Consider the following 19,969-nt stretch of genomic DNA (forward strand, 5'->3'; position numbering starts at 1 on the left):
TTTGCAAGATTAGGGAATCAAATAGTCAGGGGTGGCACATTCCTTCAAGGATTAATGGTGAAATACTCAGGTTTGTTTAATTTTTTTATGCTAATGATTTCAGGGATTTCCTTTTATTTTAAATATAAGGAGCAGATAAGTAACACAATATATAGCAGTGGAGTTACTGAATTCTCCATTGTTTATAGAGAACTTAAAACAGAACTGTGGATTTTATAGGTGCATGCAGCATATCCTTCAGATTACTTATAAGTACAGTGTGATAACAACGAATTGCCTATTTCTACTAGCCACAGAGATTTGTTGATTTATGGCTTTTTATAAATAAGAGCAGATAATTACTGATAGAATGAATGTGTTGTGGCTTTGCCCTTCCATCTGTGGAATTTTAATAGATAGAGGGGGAACAGCTGCACGCCCAGGTTTTGAAAAATGTTTGGCGTTGGGAACATATAGCTAACTGCTCTTTTACTAAGAAACACACAGTATGAGAAGGGTATGTCAGCAATAATTTTTGCACGAGTGTGTGATGTGACCTGCTTAGATGAGCCTGGTCTTGCTGGTTACCAAGCACTGTGATGCAGCTGCTGTGAGCTGTGCTGCCCAGCCAGCTTTTAACCTGCTTCTGCTCACATATATGTGGAGGTGGAAGTATATTCACCTCAGCCAAGCTGCTCCTACAGCTTGTGGAGAGAGCTGGGTCTCCCTAAAATACACAGCCACCACTCCTCTGTGTGTGGCTGCTGAGATGGCCAGCTTATTGGGTGAGTCTCAAGTCAGATGGACCTATCCTGCAGCGTGGTATTTTACCTCCTTTATTTTCTGAAAAGCATAGTCTGCAGTGAAAGAAAGACAAGATGACAGCTCTGATGCTGGGCCAGGGTTTCCTTGCGTGCACATCCCTATGGAGGGAAGAAACTCAGAGGTTACAGAAGCTGTAACTGCTGTCAGTGGAAACAAAGAAAAATGGCACTGTCTTTTAAGATGGTTTGATGTTTTTAATAATCTTATTTGAAGACCAAAACTGAAAGGATAGCTTTTGAAGTGTCTTTAAAAATAAATAATAAAAAAATTTGAAATTCCCATTTTGGAAACTTGCTCAAGAGCAGACTATTCTTTAAACACTCTTCTTTGTGAAACTGGTATTGTGCTGAAATTTTTCGTTGTGAGTTTGTGTGACGAGATATCAAAGGGTCTAAACACTTAATATGAACTAAAAGACTGGAACGTGTTATAGCTGCACATATCTTGGTTTATCTTTTGATTAGTTCAAGGCTGCCATAATCCAGAATGTGTTCCGTTATTCATGTAAAAGGGTTGGATTTAGATTTTGAGTCCTTATCCAAAGCAGCATCAGTATTATAGGGTATGTGTCTGAATAAAGGACTAGAAATTTGCAGACATAAAGAGCCCTTTGAAGCCTGACAACTTCTATGTGTAACTCTTACAGACTGGATCTTTTCGAGAGCAAAACTCCTGCTGAGAACAGCAAAAGCTCTGTCTTAGCAAGGAATCTTCACTGGGCTTCTCTGCTGAGTCTGGAGTAGCCTGGTGGGGTCTGCCACTCCCTGGTGCAAGGCACAAGGTTTAATTTTGCAGGGACTATACTCCCTTTCGGGGCTGGGAGTAAGGTGAAATGGATCTTCTCCAGCTTTACTGGATCTGCGCGCAGCATCACTGAAGGATTAGGCTGCTTATCTGTCTCATGTGTGGAGTTAACTGGCAGGAGATAGCTCAGGAAAGGGTAGGGGAACGCTACCTCTGAACAGATTGAGAGCAGGCAGGGGACGTGCAGAACCATGAGCCCTCTGTGGTTCCTCTAGGAGTTCCATCGCCAAAGCCTATGTCTCCATAGGGTGTTTCAGTGTTAAAAGGGCAAAATCAGCTTTGTTCTGTCAGTGCCCTGATGTGGTAGAACCATGAGGAGGAGGAGGATCAGTGCATCATGTTGCCTCTTGCTTTGCCATGGCTGCTCTTTAGGGCCTGCCTGGGTTACCATGAATGTGCGCAATATGTTCTGCAGTACTTTGATGTTTAAGATTGGCTGGCCAAAGCGTAGGCATGTCAGAAGCAGGACTTTTCTGTTCTAAAAAATGTCCTAAGCCCCAACAAATCCAGGCACCTCAAAGCTTTCTCTATGGTGCCAAAGCCTATAAACTACTGTTTCCCTGGCAAAGGTGTAATGAAATCTTCTAAGCATAGATGTTTGCAATAGAAACTGAAGGGAAAGGTGAAAGGAGGCAGGAGGAAGAAAAAACTAATGCAACAAAAGGGAGTTAAACATCTCCCCTTCTCCTCCAAAGCTCAGAAATAGGGGAGTATATTTTATGAAGCAGATTCAGTTTCTAGCAGCTTGATCTTCGCTTTTGTGTGCACTTGCATTCATGTCCTGTTGGTAATTATCATTCTGTTGACACCTGTATTCATGATGACACCCATATATCACATTTTCATCACAGCGTGAAATGTAGTTCTTTCTGCTTTTGTTTTGTTTAGTACTATGAATTTAGCCCAGAATTGAAAAAAATAGACACTTCTCACAACACACAAACGAACATTGATAACCTTGCAGCTTAGTTACTGATCCTATCTCAGTGCTTCAATCTCTCTCCTTCCTCCAACCTCTCTTTTTAAGCAAACAAGGTTTTCCCTCAACAAGCTGATGACAAAATAATTTCTCCAGGTTGATTGTTTGCCCCACATGGTCCTCTGGAGATCTTCATACAAGTGGAGAGAAACAGATCAAAAGGCTGCAAGAAAAAAAGAGCAGAGAATTGAAAAAAGCTACTGTAAAGATCCTGCTCAGGTTTCAGCCTGATGATGAACAGGCTTGTAAAGTATTCTAAGAACTGTCAAATTTTCCCATCTAAAATCAAGACCTATTTTAAAAAGAATTTTCATAATGAGTGTCTCTTTTCCTCCATCCGCAGGCTCAGAATATTTTCTGAAAAAGTTCTGCAGGGCAGAAGAGTTGAACACTTGTTCACATGCAGGAGCACAGGATACATGGAGTACAGCTGACTCAACAGCTACAGGGGATTTGGGTAAGTGCCCACCACGTCAGCCAACTAGAACTTACTAAAATATTGGTGAATGTCAAACTATTTGTTACTTTATAAAGAAAATTCTCTTTTATCACCTGTCAGACAAATTTAACCTCACTGGGAAATCTTAGTGGGAGTTTGTTGACAAAGAATTATGCAGGGAATGGCTAATGAAAACAAGAAGCAGCTAACTAAGAAAAGAGGTGATATATATATTTTTTTAAACTTAGGTTTTACCTAAAGGTACTCAGGCTAGACTCATGCTATTAATGTGAGGGAAGGAAGGTTACAAAAACCTTATGGTGCTGAGGCTATCAAACTCACTCATGTTGCTTTCAGGAGGGAAATGACTAATAGCTTGAAGGAGACAATGTTATCCAGCTTGTGGTGTCAGTCAGCCTGTTCCCACAATCATTGCATTGATGGAAGAAAATTTTGATAAGCCAGACTTCTTATCTGGCTCTACTGCAATCAAATGACATGGGCTTGCTGACTGGAAATTGCATTGTCTCTGGTCACAAAGGTGACTAGACATGGTAATTGTGCCACCTTTGTTTATTTTTAAAGTAATAATTATGATAATATATTCTTGAATGAAGATAGTGGGAATATGAAATCGAGTCTTCGATTAAGCTCATGGACTGATACAGTCCAAATTGACATAGTTACTATAATTGCTGTGTGTCCTACAAGAGGAAAATTTATCATGGTCAAAGAGCAGCAGGAGATAGGAGTGTTGGCTGTGCTTGCTTGTATTCTTTGATCAAAGAACATTTTTATCACTGCATGATGTTTTGTTTTCTTTCAGCTAGATCTTTAGTCCTCAGGGTTGTTTTAGAGTCCGTCTTGAAAATTACTTCAAATACTGTTTTAAGTACAGAATCGCTATGAGAGGAACTTAAAATGTTGTGAAAGAAATATCCATAAGTGAATATTTTCTATTTCACAATAGAAATATTTTTTCCTTTTCTTTTTTAAATATAATCCTGTGACTGCGCTCTGATTTCAGAGTTTATGAAATCTGTGGAATTACATACATAGGCTAGATATCACCAGCATTATTTATTGTAAATTTATTTAACTTTTAAGGATAATAGTGCTGTACTGCAGCAGTATTCTTGACTTTACTGCTTAATTTCTGTTCTTAAAACTTAGGGAATTGAAATTATCCTGATGGCATAAGCTGTCACTGCTTTTTGTCAGGGAAGTCTTATTTTGCTGTTAACTTTTCAAGCTGCAAACAGATGGCTACAGTATAATCTAGTGACATCAAGCAATATTTACTGAAGATTTATATTAATACTGCTCTCTTCAAAAGGATAAAAAGAGTAATTAAGTAGAATGATACTCATTTAGATCTTTATATGCCCATGCGACTACAGGGCTCTCGGGCAGGCAATAGGATTAAGAGTGTGTCATCAGTATGTTTGAATCCAGACCATGGTTACAGGCAACTGAAGGCTATTGTCATGTGATGACTGTTCAGTGGCCTATACCAAATAAATTCATAGTCTCTGTAAATGTGCTAGTTGATGGAACCCCCATAATGATCAATGGTCTGAGAAAGACATCTGTAGACTGTATATGCATGTATTAAGAATGTATTTCAACCTAGGAACAACCTGTTCATTCTAGGATTTTAGGGACACTTTGTACACTCCCAGTACAGGGGACTAGATGCAATTTTTGCTTTTGTGTTTCAGACCAAGATGAACCTGGACTCACTTTAGTCTCCCAGTGGTTTTCAAATTGCAGTGTCTCCACTAAAACTGTAAGAGGAAAACAAAACTGATGCAAGAGAGAAAAATCAGCCCATTTTTTCTCAGCATTGGATTAATTAGCTAGTGCCTTAAAACCACTGTAACATTGTTGGTTACAGGTAACTCTATATGCAATAGTCACTCTGTAGGTGAATGCGGCACAGCTGGTGTTTACCTGATAGTCCTTGTTTCTTAATCAGGCAGTTTTAACTGTTAACTATAGAACTTCTTTCTTGCATAGAAAAATTTGTTGCTGAAGTGAGAAGTGGAAAATCAAAATTGTTTTTATTTTATTTATATGATGCGAGTCAAATATGCAGTGATTTTTAGTAGGAAGTAGGTTTATATTGTCATTTCATGTTGAATCCACCAAAGTAACACTGAAGAATGTAAATTCTAACACACAAGATTAAAGAAATGCACAGCCAGACACAAAAAGTCAAATTATATAGGTTTTAATGATTAAAAGGATGTTTTGCTTTGCCAAAGCCTCCAAATCTGGGATAAAATGGTCTTTTCAGATCACTGCAACAGCCTCCAAATCTTATATTGAATTTCCTTCTTTTTTTTTCTTCAGGTCTTTTGCTGATGTCAATTTTTTTTTCTTATGCAGTAAACAATATGAAGAGTGTGAAAGTGGGAGAGAATTTATCCAGAATTCTTTAATTCAGGTCCAAAGCTTCATTCAAATACATTTTCCTCTCAAATCTGCTTTCACTGATGACATTCTGTGACATTCTGTGTGAATGTCCTATGGGAAACAGTGGTTAATTCATGCAGGCTGAAAGCACAGAATAAAAATCTGTCTTTCCCGTGGGGCTCAGGAGATGTGATTTTGTTCATTTTCATATCTGGAACTTTAAGCTGTGCTGTGTTGTGTTTTAACATTTTATTGAGGTATCTGTGAACCATGGAGTCAGAAACATAATTTCAAACAAATTTTTTTAGCTTGTCTATCAGATACACGCTTAAGTACTTTCATTGTATGGTATGATGGGCATGATTTAGAAAACACTCACATTTCCTTAGGTTGTTAAAATAAACGTCTAGAAGAATTTTGGCAATGTTTTCTGTGAAATGCAGGAAGAAAGATCTAAATATCTTATTCAAGTCATCTTTGTGGGACAGTAAAGCAAGCATTCTGGCAATATTTAAAGTAAAATCTAACTGTTGCATTGCTAAGCATAACCCGTAAAAATAATATGGAATGGAGTCAGGGGAAGGCAATGCTTTTGAAGAACGTAAATATTTCACTAGTGAATATAGGAAAGCTAAAATAACTCTGATGTTTAGCACTGATGTTTATTTAGAATAGTGGGTAAAGTGTTTATTCTATCACTTCAACAGTCCTAAATGAATAAGTTTAAACAGATCTAGTAAGTCAAGATCTCTGCCTTGTTCAACTCATACTGTTTTAGTATTTCCCTAATAGTCTGTCTCCTTAGAAGAAGGCATTATGCAACTATGTATAAATTAACTGCAAGTATTTAATGTAGTCATTTTCTTCATTTGATCCCTGTTTCTCTTTTTGCCTTTTAAACAGATTCAGTTAATTTTAATCAGATCAGATTAAAAAATATTAGTGCACCAAGGATTTGTTGTAACAACTAATAAACATGCATGCTAAAGTACAGTTTAAAACCAAGTATTATTGATGTTTTGAAATGTTAAAATGTAGATATCTGTTTTTATTTATTTATTTATTTTTACTGCTTATTGGCAGTATGGTACACCAATTAAATTTCCCTAGTCCTCAGGCAGGAAGAAACCTCAGTCTCAGCTGGAGTCTTGTCTATCCAAGGCTGTGAGATGAAATTCCAGATAGACCCATGTTCAGGTGTATCTCTTTAAGCATACTTTGTACTGATTTTATAGGTTGAGGGGCACTGCATGACTGTAAGGCCTTTGTTATTTGCCCAACATAGCTATTTAATTCTCATTACCAGTAATGAGATTCACAAAAACAAAACCAAAAAAAGGCTGAGCTGCATCTCTATGAACAAGATCTAGGTTTTCAGTGTCTTGATGTTCCCCAACATATAGAATATTAATTTCATTTCAATTCATAAGCAAGGTATAGATAGCTTCCATAAAAATATTTTATGGTCTTGAATTTCAGTTGGCAGTGTAGTGTACTGGTCAAAATTAAAAGTTGTTCAGTTTAAAGTCTAGTGATTTTGGTGTGGCTTCCTTTTGCTGAAAATTAATGTCTCTTTCTCAGTGCCTTTGGCTTTTTATCTTGTGAAAGAGGTTATTGTAAAAAGGGCTGGAAAATAAACAAGATTATTTTAAATGTTAGAACCAAAGCAAAAGCTTTGTATATTGCTTTCAAAATACTTTTCACAAATTTGTTCCCCAGTCTCATTTTCCTTGGATGCTGTAGGCACTTGCTTGATTCACATAACATCTCAGCAATTGAGACTTCAGCTATGAATAGTCTTTGTCAGGTAAAGCTCCTGTTTCTTTCTGGTAGAAATTTGGATAAGGAGTGTCTCCAGGCTTTGACCTGACATTTAATTACATAGCTGAAGTAGTCAGACTTCTGTTTTTAAATCTCAGGAATTGAGTGGAAATATATGACTAGCAAATAAACATGGGTCGTTCTAGGACCAACTAATTGATGCTGTCGGCAACTTTATGCCTAACTACATGCAGGCATTTAATGCACAGTTTTTCTTGCATAGTTCACAGTTGCTGTTTGTATTCTAAATAGCTATGACTGAGATTAGTTTACCTATTTAAAACAAACCTATTTTCCCATTTTTGTAGGGAAAACAAAATACATTCTAGGGTGCACTTATCCCTGGTGTTCTTAGTTTTATTAATTCCCCGTGTTTGTTGTTAAATTTTATATTATTATATTACATTTCTGTGCTGTGTGCTCTCAAGTACCTTAATTTTGGGAACATACATTCTTCACAGACTCTTCACAGATTTAGCTCTGTCATCAGCTTTAGTCCTTTGATTAGGAAGCTGCTGACCTTCACTATATATGTGTGTGCCTCTGTGTGTATATTTGGCAGGGGAGGGGTGTGTGTGTCTGCATATATATATATATATATATATATTTTCAGCTTTGCAGGCTTTGCTTTGTGTCAGAAAATTGGATGGCACTATGGAGTCTGAAAATTGGAGAAATCTGTAAGAAAAGCAATGCCCTGTTTCAAAGTCTCAGCACCAAAGATTATACACGAGCAGAGGGGAATCTTATAATTGAAAGGTGTCTGAAAGCTCTCTGCGTCTCACGTGCCCTTTTTTCTGTTACAGTCCTTTAGAAAAAAGGGAGTTATTGCCTTTTGGTGGGCTTATCTTCAAAACAGATACTGTAAAGATTCAAGTCTGATTTTATTTCCATCAGAAGAGCCAAGGAGATAAAGAAGCGGGAGGCAATACTTAAAATGTGATCTGGATAATTTGCTACAATGGGATGTGCAAGTTATAAGAGAAAGTTGCACTGAAAAACTTGAGATAGTGAAGTAGTATTCTATTTTTATTCACCGGGTTACTTTTAAATGACAGCAAATGACCTACTACACGTCTAGAAGCAAAAGAGTTCTGGAAGACCTAATAGTGATGCAGTTATTGCACTTCACAACTATTCAGAACTTGAGTGCAGAAGCATAAGCAAGTATGGCTGTAAGATGAATATAAACCAAAAAGGCATAAAGCTATTTTTTCATGAGATGACTGAGAAGTGCTCATTGAACTATATAATGATAATTTAAAAATATTTTTATTAGTAAAAGTAGTAATGTTTCTATTCCATTACCTAATGTACAATGTTAGAGAGCATTTAGGCAGTTACTAGATAAGTATGAAAACACTTATAAATGTTCCACCAGCTTTCTTATGTGCTTATCACATCTATAATTTTCTTTCAGAAGTTTACATTATTCCTGTTAACTATTTCTTTGAAAGACTTATCCAGTCAAAAGGTATAAATTTCACTATATTACTATGCAGAACTGTCACACACTGTGAATGAAAAATGAAGAACAAGCAATAGATTATCATATGTTCTAATAAAATACATGATGAATGTTTGAAATAAGCCATATACTCAGAAGTTGGAACTGGCTCAAAAATTAATTTTTGACAAAAATATAAAGCTGAATCAGTGAATGCTGTTCACAATGGAAATTTTTTCAAGATATTTTTAGAGGGGATGGGTGTAAAACAGAAATGAATGTTAAGTAATAAGAGAGGAAAGAAAACGGAATCTAGATGGGTCAAACCACTGCTTCTCCATGAAACTAAATTCCTAAACTGACTGATAAATGGCTTTTGTTAAATCATAAAAGTCTTCACTTTGAAATTTTGTGCAGGATTTCTGACATGGTGAAGTTTATGAAAGCAGAGACAAGGGATTTGTAAAATGGTAATGATTATATAGAGGTCTGCATGTTGCAATTCTTACCCTTTGTACTCTTAAATGATATGCAACACAGAACAGTAAGACCTGTCATTGTGACCTGCTTCTGTGGTTCAGCAGGGATTCATACCATAACTTGTGTTCTGGAAGTTTACTCTTATTTAATTACATTGATACCTGAATATGTTGGCCTATTGTCCTTTGAACTGATTGTTTTATAAATCTACGAGAACCTTGGTCTCTGAAATTATTTTATTAACCATGTTTGGTAGGTCTTTAAATCCCTTTCTGTCTCTTTGCCTTTAAAGCTCTTTTGTTTGTGTAATACTTGAAATAGTTGTCATGTTAACTTCTTTTCATGGTAGTGGAAGACCTGCACGTGGATTTTTACCCCCAAGTCAAAGGAAAGACCAGTTTCCCTGGCTAAATAGAAAATACCAGACTTTGTTTGGAAGAGATCTTTAGGTGGATGACTGAGGGTAGAAACATTTGGAAGTAAAATTATTTCAGTGACTGTGATGGGTTTTTTTGAGATGATTAGGGGATTTCAGCGAGACTAAGCACTACACTGCGAGTATCATAAACAAAACATGATAAGTAATGTAAACATTACAAAGATCCTTGGAGATGTTCAGCAGAGAAAAATGGAGATGAGATCTGAAGAATATATGAGAGAACTCTGGGTACACCAGTGAAATCTGGTATAAATTTGTCAATTAAGTATTTCATATATAGAAAGGATCAAATTTCCCCTGTGGTATGTGATGGCATCTTTAGAGTCATGAAAACCTTTTTAACAGCCAAATATGTTTGATGCTAGAACAAAGCAGCATTTCTTTTTTTTTTAAAAGCACCAAGAGCTGTATTCCTTGAAAAAGGCTTCAAGAATTGCATACGAAGTTAAAGGAAAAAAGGGCAAATATCGTCCACATGAATTTGTTGACTTACAGTTCATAAATCACTTTATTCCTGACACTTCCATATTACCTTCCTTTTTTTGTACATGGAAGTTTCATTTATATTCATGTACAGAAAATGAGATTATGATGATCTCATTACTATTTTGGTAAAACTTTGTTTCTTTTTTTTATAATTGGATGAAATGTTCTGCAGTGTCCGTATGGCACAAATTTTTAACTACTATTCATTATATGTTTAGAGGACTGAAGTTTTAGAAATTTCTGTTGATAAATGAATTGCCAAAGACCTTTAAAAAAAGGCTGGAAAAAAATAGGAATGGCTGCTTTGATTCTTGCTGGGCTATGCAGACAGGCAAGGGTGGTATCTCAGGGTGCTTTCTAGCCTTGCAGTACTCTTGAGAAATGAAAAAATAATGTGCATTCCTAACTTAATTGAAATCAGCAGTAGTCAGCTTAGCTGATGATGTGGATCTACATGTTGATCCATGTGCAGATGAGTCAATAGCCAGAAAGCAAGTAGGACGTTATTGGTTGTGTTAAAACACAACTTGTTCTGAATATGGCTGTAGAGCTAATGCTATAAATACTTAATGTCTTAATTCAGTTTTGTTCCTTGGCAATTTTCTCTTCGTCCTCTGAAACACAGCATCAGTAGTTGAGTTTAATAATTAAAATTTTAGATGTTATTGCTAGTTCTGCTTTTCATCTAAAGTAATAGCTACAGCTTTGTCAGTGTCATCTTTCATTAAATTCTTTTCAAAAAGGTTTCTTCTTGGCTAACAAAAAATACTGTGGCAGTTAGAAAATTGAAGGCAGATTTAGATCTTGCTAAATTACCCTTGATTTATATCATTGTAATAGACATCAGAAACCAGCTCATATACAAAAGAACAGTAATAGCTACTTTATCGATGTAACTGTTGTACAAGCAGAGGTAAGTCTCCACTACACCGGAGAAATGTCAATTTTCTAAGGGGAAAAAATTCTTCTTTCAAAATAATGTACAAATTTTCATAGTAAACAGACAGACTGCCATCTAAGTTCTCGTGTCCAGAGAAGAGCAATGAAGCTGGTGAAGGGGCTGGAGAACAAGTCTTACGAGGAGTGGCTGAGGAACCTGAGGTTGTTTAGCCTGGAGAAGGGAAGGCTGAGGGGAGACCTTATTACTCCCTATAACTGCTTGAAAGGAGGTTGTAGAGAGAGGGGAGCTGGGCTCTTCTCCCAGGTGACAGAGGACAGGACAAGAGGGAATGGCCTCAAGCTCTGCCAGGGGAGGTTCAGGCTAGACATCAAAAAAAATTTTTTATTAAAAGGGTCATTGGGCACTGGAACAGGCTGCCCAGGGAGATCGTTGAGTCACCTTCCCTGGAGGCATTTAAAAGACGGGTGGATGAGCTGCTCAGGGATGTGGTTTAGTGGTTGATAGGAATGGTTGGACTCTCTGATGCTGGGGGTCTTTTCCAACCTAGTGATTCTGTGATTCTCCATCTGGAGTAATGGAGAGGGTGAGTAGATCACAAAACCACAGGGGTTTCATAGAATGAATCATAGAGTGGTTTGGGATGGAGGGGACTTTAAGATCATCTAGTTCTAATCCTCTGCCATAGGCCAGGACACCTTCTATTAGATCAGGTTGCTAAAGCCTTGAACCCCTCCAGGGACAGGGCATCCATGACTTCCCTGGACAACCTGTTCCAGTGCCTCACCACCCTTGCAGTTTCATGGCAACACAATTAGGAATTTTATTTTCTTTCTTTCATTTTCAAAATTCTTTATCAGCATTAGCTGTAAGCACTGTCAACGCCTACGGTAATCTGATGGAAGAGGACAAGAGGGACAAAGAGTGCTTTCACTTAGTTTTGTATCCATATGAAACTAAAAGGATGTTGTATTGTTGCTATAAGTCACATTTTGAGGAAGTTGTGCGGAACTTACTGGCAAAACTGTTTTTGTATATGGTAGGAAAAGTTACACCTGACTTATAAAACATGCATGCTTAGTAGGAAGCTGGCTTTTCCAGTTCTCCATTTTTATTCCATGTACTTCTAAGCAGAATTACACAAGTTAATAGCCAGACATTTGGACATCCTTTGACTTTTCAGTAGAGTTTGGCTCAGGGCATTGTTATAGTTGGTTTGTTTGCTGACAGTCTTGGGTTCTATGGGTCTGTCTTTCAACATAAGGCTTTAAATACCGGGGTTTTGTACTGAGTGAATGTTGTTTGAAAACTAGTGGAAGAATTTATGTTAATTTGAGCAGACTTTAGCTCACACCACTGTGTAGCCATGAAAGATCCAGTTAAGAGTAAGGGTCTGTTTCAAATTTTCTCTCCATGTGCTGTTGCCAGCTCTTTTTAGCAATGCATGACAGCCACTTGCCATGCCAGATATAGCTGTGCTTAAGTATGCTGCACCTATAGAGTTTACAAATGTTCTTTGACATCCACTTGGAGAAAGGTGATGATCAGCATTTCAGTATCAGTAGTCTTAAAGAATACAAACCTTCTGAGTCTTAGAATTTCTCAGTTCCTGTCTAAGCAAATGGAGAACATTGCTGCGTTTCAGGTACATGTCAGCAGAGATACTTTATAAGATTACAAAATATTGTAAATAAATAAATAAAAAAACCAGTAATGCTTGGATTCGTGGAAAAATCTCAATATTTTGGGATATTGTTGACAAAAGCATGAATTGGGTGGGTTTTTTGGTTATTCTAAATACCATAGGTGTTACATCTTGTTTTCCTCCTAAGAAGAATAATTACTCAAGACATTAAAAATGCATGTGTTCTTATCATGTGGTCTGGTTGCAAGATAATATTCAAGTAGGTAAAAGTTGCTATGCCAGCTCTGAATGTGAACTCAATGCAATTGCATGCATGCTTCAAAGAAAAGATTTTTGGTAAATAGATATGAACTAGATATTCCAGGACCTTGAATGTGAGAATTGCACAGCAAGCCATTTATTTATACAGTTTTCAAGGACTTAGCTAAAATAAAGCTATTATTATAGGATGTTTTTCTCAAACAATTTTTACACTGAAATGTCAAAATCAGTTACAGTTAGGTTAGGATTGCTTAAATATTCAATCATTATATTTTAGGGATTTTTTTCCTTTTCTTTTATAGCATCCTTGGGTACTTTTTTTTTTCCCTCCCACAAGTTATAATTAGGAGCTGTAGAAGTTAAAAGAAATCACACATTATTCAGAAGTAGAGAAACGGGCCCTGGTGCCTGTGGCCTTTTTCACATAAGTTTGTGAGCTTTATCCCCAATTCCTTTGCTGGAGACCATCAGCTCCTGAGTGGTTAAATATCTGCAGTAAGCATCTTTAACACAGTGAACAGATGTGTGTAATAACCACTTAATGTTTTGCTAGGTTTTGCAATGGAACAGGTATGGTTACTGCTCCTGCTGACGATTAAAGTGCTTTCAGTGACTGCTCAGTTCAATGGATACAACTGTGATGCTAACCTCCATAGCAGGTTTCCTGGTAAGTGTTTAATAGACTTTTTCCTAATGGCTGCCTTATTGTTTTGGTTCAAAGCAGTGCTTATTTTTAAATATAGAGCTTTAAATTTGCCTGAAGCCTGGGGATAGGGATCCACATTAAATGACTGTTAACTGTCTCAGTGACAATGAAACTCCTGTGATCCTGCACTTTACTTTCTCCTTAATTGCACAACGGGTCAAATTCAGCCTAGTAGTAATGAATACAACTCCCATCGTATCAGTGGGGTTTGACCTGCTTTTGCCAGACCTCTATCCTGTCCAAGAAATTCACCAGAGGGCATTTTGTTGTAAATGTTCTCTATAGATTTAAGAGTCTGAAACTTCTAACTGGGTTTTCTTTCCTGTTTTACCTGGATAAGAGAATATAATTATGTCCTTTCAGTGAAATAAAGAAATATATGTATTTATTTTTGAGCAAAACTAAGTTGATGGCTAAATTTAGTGCCTCACTTCAACAGTAACTGCTTTGTTAGGGGCAGGTAAAGCAATGGAACTGTATATATGTATGATGTACACTCAGCCTCTGTGATGAAATGTGTATTAAGTCATTTTGGGGACATTAGATGTCTGGACCTGTTAATACGATAAGAAATAGAAATGAAATTTCAGTCTTCATGATGCGTCTCAGGGTTTACCTAGCTAAAGAATGTTTCCAGTCTCTATTACATTGCTCATCCTTCCTGTATCAGCTGTTTCTTGGACAGAATAATAATAATAATAACAGGAAAGGTTGTGAATAATGGCTCACTCACATCTTGTGTTTCTGAGGTAGTGATTAACAGTGTAGTGATGAATTCTTAATATAGTACAATGCTTTAATAACTTTCAGTGTTGTTGCTTTCTCAATAGTGATAATTTTGATTTTATTTTTTTTCAGGAAGGATCAGTTCTTTTATTAAACTTAAGTCAGCAGAAAGCCTAGGGTTTGTTTATTTTTTCATGTGTTACCACCACAGTCCTACATGCTTTGTTGACATAAAAACAACAGTGAATTTGACCCTTTTTCACTTAATCAGTGTGAATATGAAAAGCAGAGAAATAAGATAGGCAAAGAAGATCTCGTCTCTGTTGCTGACCAAAATCACTGTTTAACTGAGTATTACACAAACCACTGTTATATTCCCCTTCTTAGGTAAAAGTTTTAAAGACTTTGATCAAAAGTGGGAATGAATTGTGCCCACCTGCCTCAGGTCTGATTTTTGTAGTTTTTTGTGTAATTGTTTTTCTCTTTCAGGATTCTTGAGAGGATTGCAACAGCTACAGGGAAGCTTAGATTTGTACTTCTATGCTTTTCAAATTTTTCTCTGGTCATTTTTTGCACCATGTGCCAAGATTTTAGATTTGCAATGTAATATCCATGAATTGAATCTAGCTCTTATTGTGGGTGTTTAGGGGCCTCTTCCAGTTCTGCCTCATAAAAATGGTCATATCGGATTCCATGTCTGCCAAATCTCAGGGACTCTGGAGAAAATATGATTAGGTTGCAAGTAAACAGTGTTTTGTTTTTTTTTTTTTAAATGCTAATCACCCTGCACTGACAGTGGGAGTTGACAGTAGAGCCCTACTCTTTCTTGTTTGTGAACTCAGGCAGTAAGGATTCAAAGGTTGGAATTTAATCAACAGTCTTAGTGATGATTTTGAGAGCTAGGAAATAAAAATAATCCTGCTTGTTAGTCGTGCTTTTGAAATAGAGGTAAAAACCCCCAGAAAACCTCTTTGACCCCAAATCTGACAGGCATTATTTTTGGTAAGCAGAAGGGGCTGCTTTGTAACGGGCTGGGGCTAGTGAAGCTGAGTAAGGCTGCTGGAGCTCTGCTTTCTGGCTTCAAGAATCCCAGATGATGTGGGTGAGAACCTCTGCAGGGTGAAGACACTCACTCTTGCTACATCTGCCTCCCTAGTTCTTGACTCAGGCTGTGGCTTTCAGAGTGCTGGCCCCACTGCCTTCAGAATTCAAATGTGAAAGGAGTGGTGAGAGACAGAGGTCAAAAGGAGAATGTTTCAAAGCAAGTATCTCTCCAGGTACAGAGTCTGGTTATGAACAGGTTTTCTTCTGGCTCCTCATTTGTTCCACATAAGAAACCTTCATTGTTGTCAGCTGAAATTCCAAACAGGGCGAAAATGGGCTTTCTTGCTGAGGTCTGTGGTGCACAGATACCAGAGAAGCCATTAAGTTTTGAAGTTGTTTGCTCTTTTTTCTTTAAATGTTGTGAAGAACAGAAGTTGTCTTCAGCAAAGATGAGAAATTAGGCCTTCCTTAAAGAGCCTTGGAGCTCATCCATTTTTCATTTGTTTGTGCTTTTATCATTCATTGCTTAGGTGACTTCTTGCATAGGGATGGTGCTGCATAAATAGGATGATAAATAATCACTCAGGACTTTTGTTCTGTAGTTTGCAGGTTTATTTTAAAGTGTAGGTGTACATTGGTCAGCAGGGATGAAGGAAAACCCCCCATATTTGGTAGATTGAATATTCTGTGTGACTTTTTATACTAAGAACTAGATGTGTCCTAGAGAGTATGTAATAAGGTCAGGTCCTGCCATCATTCATCGTTGCCTAGATAAAAAAGCTTTAATTCTGCACTGCAGTAAAGCATAGCATTTAGAGGGCTTTTGGGGGATGGAACCATAGCAGTCTGTCTGTCTCCAGATGGGAAAAAGCACAGTTTTGATTCAGTGAGTTTTTACTGTAAGTACATTCTGAGAACTTAGTAGAAGCCACGAAAATATTACCTCTTTCCCCACATACAATATACATTTTAATTCACTGTCAAAACAGTGATTTGATCAAAGAGGCAGCTCATGCAGAGAAGCTGGTTTTGAACTATAAATGGTTTTGCACACGTCTTCTGATGGAATGTCTTTTGTCAATGGTGTTCTGTGGTAAACTTGTCCACTGCAGGATTTTTGCTGTCTGTTCTGGTGTGAGTCTTGGCAATGTGTGGAAGGATACTAGAGCAGAAGTTGTCAGTGGCACTCTCAGCATTTGGCTCCTGTTTCCATGGGTCTGTCCTTGATTCAAGATGGTCTCTGTTACTGTAGTATCTATGTACCTCTTGAGATTTACTGTTCTGTATGCGACATCCCTTTGAGTACTGTTGACTATAGGAAAGATTGTCTGATTTGAATCAAAAAGAGGCCAAACGCTTTGTCTGTGTGGAAACTCTGTGACAAAAGAGGTCATTATATTTAAGGCTCCATCAGCTGGGTGACCTAACCTTCAAACCATTGCTCCTCTCTTGCTAAGAAGACCTGAAGCTTTTACTGTAAAAATGTTAATACTTTTTGTTTAGAATTACACATATATAGGAATAATACTTACCTTTCTGAATTCATAAGAGATGAGGTAGATATTTAGCATCTAAAGGAACATTAGTATACGTTTGTACCTGGCTTTAGATTAATTTCTGTTTTAATTCCTGAGTGGACTAATTTGGCAACAATACTTTCTTGTAAAATAGTGGGAAGAAAAGCTTCAGCCTGGAAAGGTCATTTATCCTCCTGAGTAGCACAAATGTTGGTTTTGTACTGTATGGTCATGTTTCCCTTAGTGTCAAAAGAGAATTTTGCAAATTGTAATGGTATCTTAACAGGTGAAGTAATATCCTGGTTTTTAAAAGGCTTGAAGTGAGTTATAAAATTAACTGAGCTACTTTATATTACATACTGCAATTTGTTACGATCTGTCTCTGCATTGGTCCAAATAAGTATAAAGACGCACTTTGCCATTAGCCTTTTTTTACTATTGCCTCTACCTTAGTATACCCATTAAATGGATCATAACAGTCCTGGTGTAGTGAATACTAAGGCATGCTTCCTCTTGATCTCTGTATGTTATGTTAGCAGAATTATGTATATATACACATCAGGAGAATTTCATGCCAAATCACTTCAACTCCTGTCTTGCCTCCGGTGCGTTTCTGCCCAAATTTACACCCAGTGAGTAACATTTATCACCACATTAGCTTAGGACTGAGTTTAGCTTGTTATTTCCTGCACTTGATTGTTTTGGCTTTAGAGCCACCATTAAACTGTCTAAATTAAACTGCTTGTGCTGCTGTACCACGGGGGAAGAGCTAGTTCATTATAATAGAGATTTCATTCTCTCTCTGTTGTGACAATGCAGTGAAACAATTCATTTCAGCAGGCTTAATGGTATAATATTGACTGAAGTTTCTCTGCAATTTTTAATAGCACTTAATCTTTAAGCAGATGTAATAAATGAGTTGTTATATGAAGGAGTAATATCTGAATTTAACATGATGCACTACGTCTTTTTGTAAAGCCCTAGAGCAAAAATAAAATATTACCCTCCTCCCCCAGTTAATCTACAGGCAGAAAAGAGCTTATAGAAAAGCTCTTATTGCTCTAAAGCAAAATGGTTACTTGTGCCTATTTCCTAACCAGGTGCTTTTCCATTCAAGTACATAAAAAATTCCCCAGAACTTTCGAATGAAAGGTCAAATTCATCCAGCATTGGTGCTGTTCAAAGATTGATCAGTTGTAACAATTGCGGTTTTCTAGGCCTTTTGTATTGTCATAATGTACAGAATGACAGATTGCAAGATGCTTTTTAGTATTGATCATTGTCTTTCAAGAGCCAACAGATTTTTCATTAAAGCTAAAGTTGGTGGTTCTTAAAAAAAAAAAGCCAGCTTTATAGATATCATAATAAATTGCTCCAATATACTATTGATTGTCCTTTAAAGTCTGCACAGCATGAGCCTGTGGTCTCATGCAAACTGGACTGCTGACAACCTCAGACAAGCACACCTGAACCTCCATGCCAGAGTGGGCTGGAAGGCAGAGCTTGGCAGCCTGAGTTTCTCAAAATCATTGGAAATTTCTGTTCCAGAAGGGAGCTGTTTAATCAGATTCCAAATATTTAACCACTTCCTGTTTTCCACTCTCTTGAAATACTTCAGTTAATGAATGTGCTACTGAATTTTGAAATAATGGTTTTATTGCATGGTAGACTATGTTACCGTAATAATTCTTGTTTTCTTTTTAGTGAAGTTGCAGAATCAAAAATGTTCTTCAGAATAAAGCAATTCTGGCCTTTATATTCCAATATTGTGCTGTGACTGGGGTTTAAAAATAGATTTGATCAAAAGTTACAACACTAGACTAACTGCTACAATAATTATATGGAGATTAGTTGAAATACATCTTCTTAGAATGTCTTTTCCTGTATTTTTCTTGCAGCTGAACGAGATATCAATGTTTTCTGTGGAGTACAGACAATTACTATGAAGATAAATTTTTGCACAGTTCTTTTCTCTGGTTATTCTGAGACAGATCTGGCACTGAATGGGAAACATGGGGATGCCCACTGCAGGGGTTTCATCAATAACAACACCTTTCCAGCAGTGGTCATTTTCATCATCAATTTGAGTACTTTGGAATCCTGTGGCAACACCTTAGTGGTAAGATAAAGTGAAATAGTAATATAGCTGTTTATGTATAGGATCAAGTGAATGGCCTTGACAGCATTGTAATTCATAATCTTGATTACTGATGAGAAAATGTGGTGGAACACATATTTTTCCTTTGATTAAAAAGTATATTTTTCATTTCAATATTTTTTCAGTGGAAAAATGATATTTTTTCCAAGCCATTTTTAAACCTCTTGCTGAACATGCCTTAATTTTTGCTTGCAGTAGAAGAATTTGCCATGAAGCAACTTTTTCCTGTCCCTGTGGAACTGGTCACATTGTAAACTCCCTGAACTTACTATTTGATAATAGTGGTAAGAGCTTGATGGTTTGGGTTTTTTTAGAAAAAAAGTCCAGTAAGTCCAAATAATTGGAGCTCCCCATGAAGCCCTCCACAAGGCTGTACAAGATACAAAGTCAAAGTAACAGCTGCTAAAAATATAACAAAAAATTCCCCTCATCCTCGCTCCGTTTATGCATGCTGTGCCACAAAGAGGATAAAGGAGCAGGGAGCATTTCTTATCATGTTCCCCACACCAGAGTAAAACAATCTCATGCATTTCTTGGCTGTGATTCACAGCAAAGACCTTCAAACTTATTTTCAATAAAAGAAAAGGAGAGACAACAACTCACAAAGGACTTGGGTAAAACCCAGGTCTTTCTGTAATACGGTAGATGAAACATTTTTTTTGGGGTGGTGTTTTGGTGAGGAAGGTAAACAGAGTTGTGGTTTGCTGTATTACCTAAGTGTTCTAGCTTGTGTTTTGTAGGCCAGGAATAGATCATAGGAAATTGATTTTCAAAATTTCCCTGCCATTTGGCAAATGATTAGGTATATTATTGGCAAAGTGTGTGGCTGCGCCTGCTTTCTAGTTGTTTTTTCTGTAGCGAAAGAAATCTAAATACTTGCTGTGTATTCTCTGCTAC

General features: G+C 37.0%; 1 protein-coding gene across 1 annotated transcript in view; it reads left to right on the plus strand.

Moving 5' to 3' along the window:
- The first annotated feature begins 200 nt into the window (after nt 1-200).
- ZPLD1 (zona pellucida like domain containing 1) overlaps nt 201-19,969 on the plus strand; it is a 35,116-nt gene continuing 15,347 nt past the window's right edge. The window contains exons 1-5 of the mRNA XM_069868498.1: nt 201-257; nt 2,644-2,806; nt 2,931-3,044; nt 13,475-13,588; nt 18,813-19,033. Coding sequence (XP_069724599.1) covers nt 13,483-13,588; nt 18,813-19,033 — 327 coding nt within the window. The 5' untranslated portion in view covers nt 201-257; nt 2,644-2,806; nt 2,931-3,044; nt 13,475-13,482. The remainder of the gene's footprint in view (nt 258-2,643; nt 2,807-2,930; nt 3,045-13,474; nt 13,589-18,812; nt 19,034-19,969) is intronic.

The sequence above is a fragment of the Phaenicophaeus curvirostris genome, chromosome 1, assembly GCF_032191515.1.
Source record: "Phaenicophaeus curvirostris isolate KB17595 chromosome 1, BPBGC_Pcur_1.0, whole genome shotgun sequence".
Classification (NCBI taxonomy): Eukaryota; Metazoa; Chordata; class Aves; order Cuculiformes; family Cuculidae; genus Phaenicophaeus; species Phaenicophaeus curvirostris.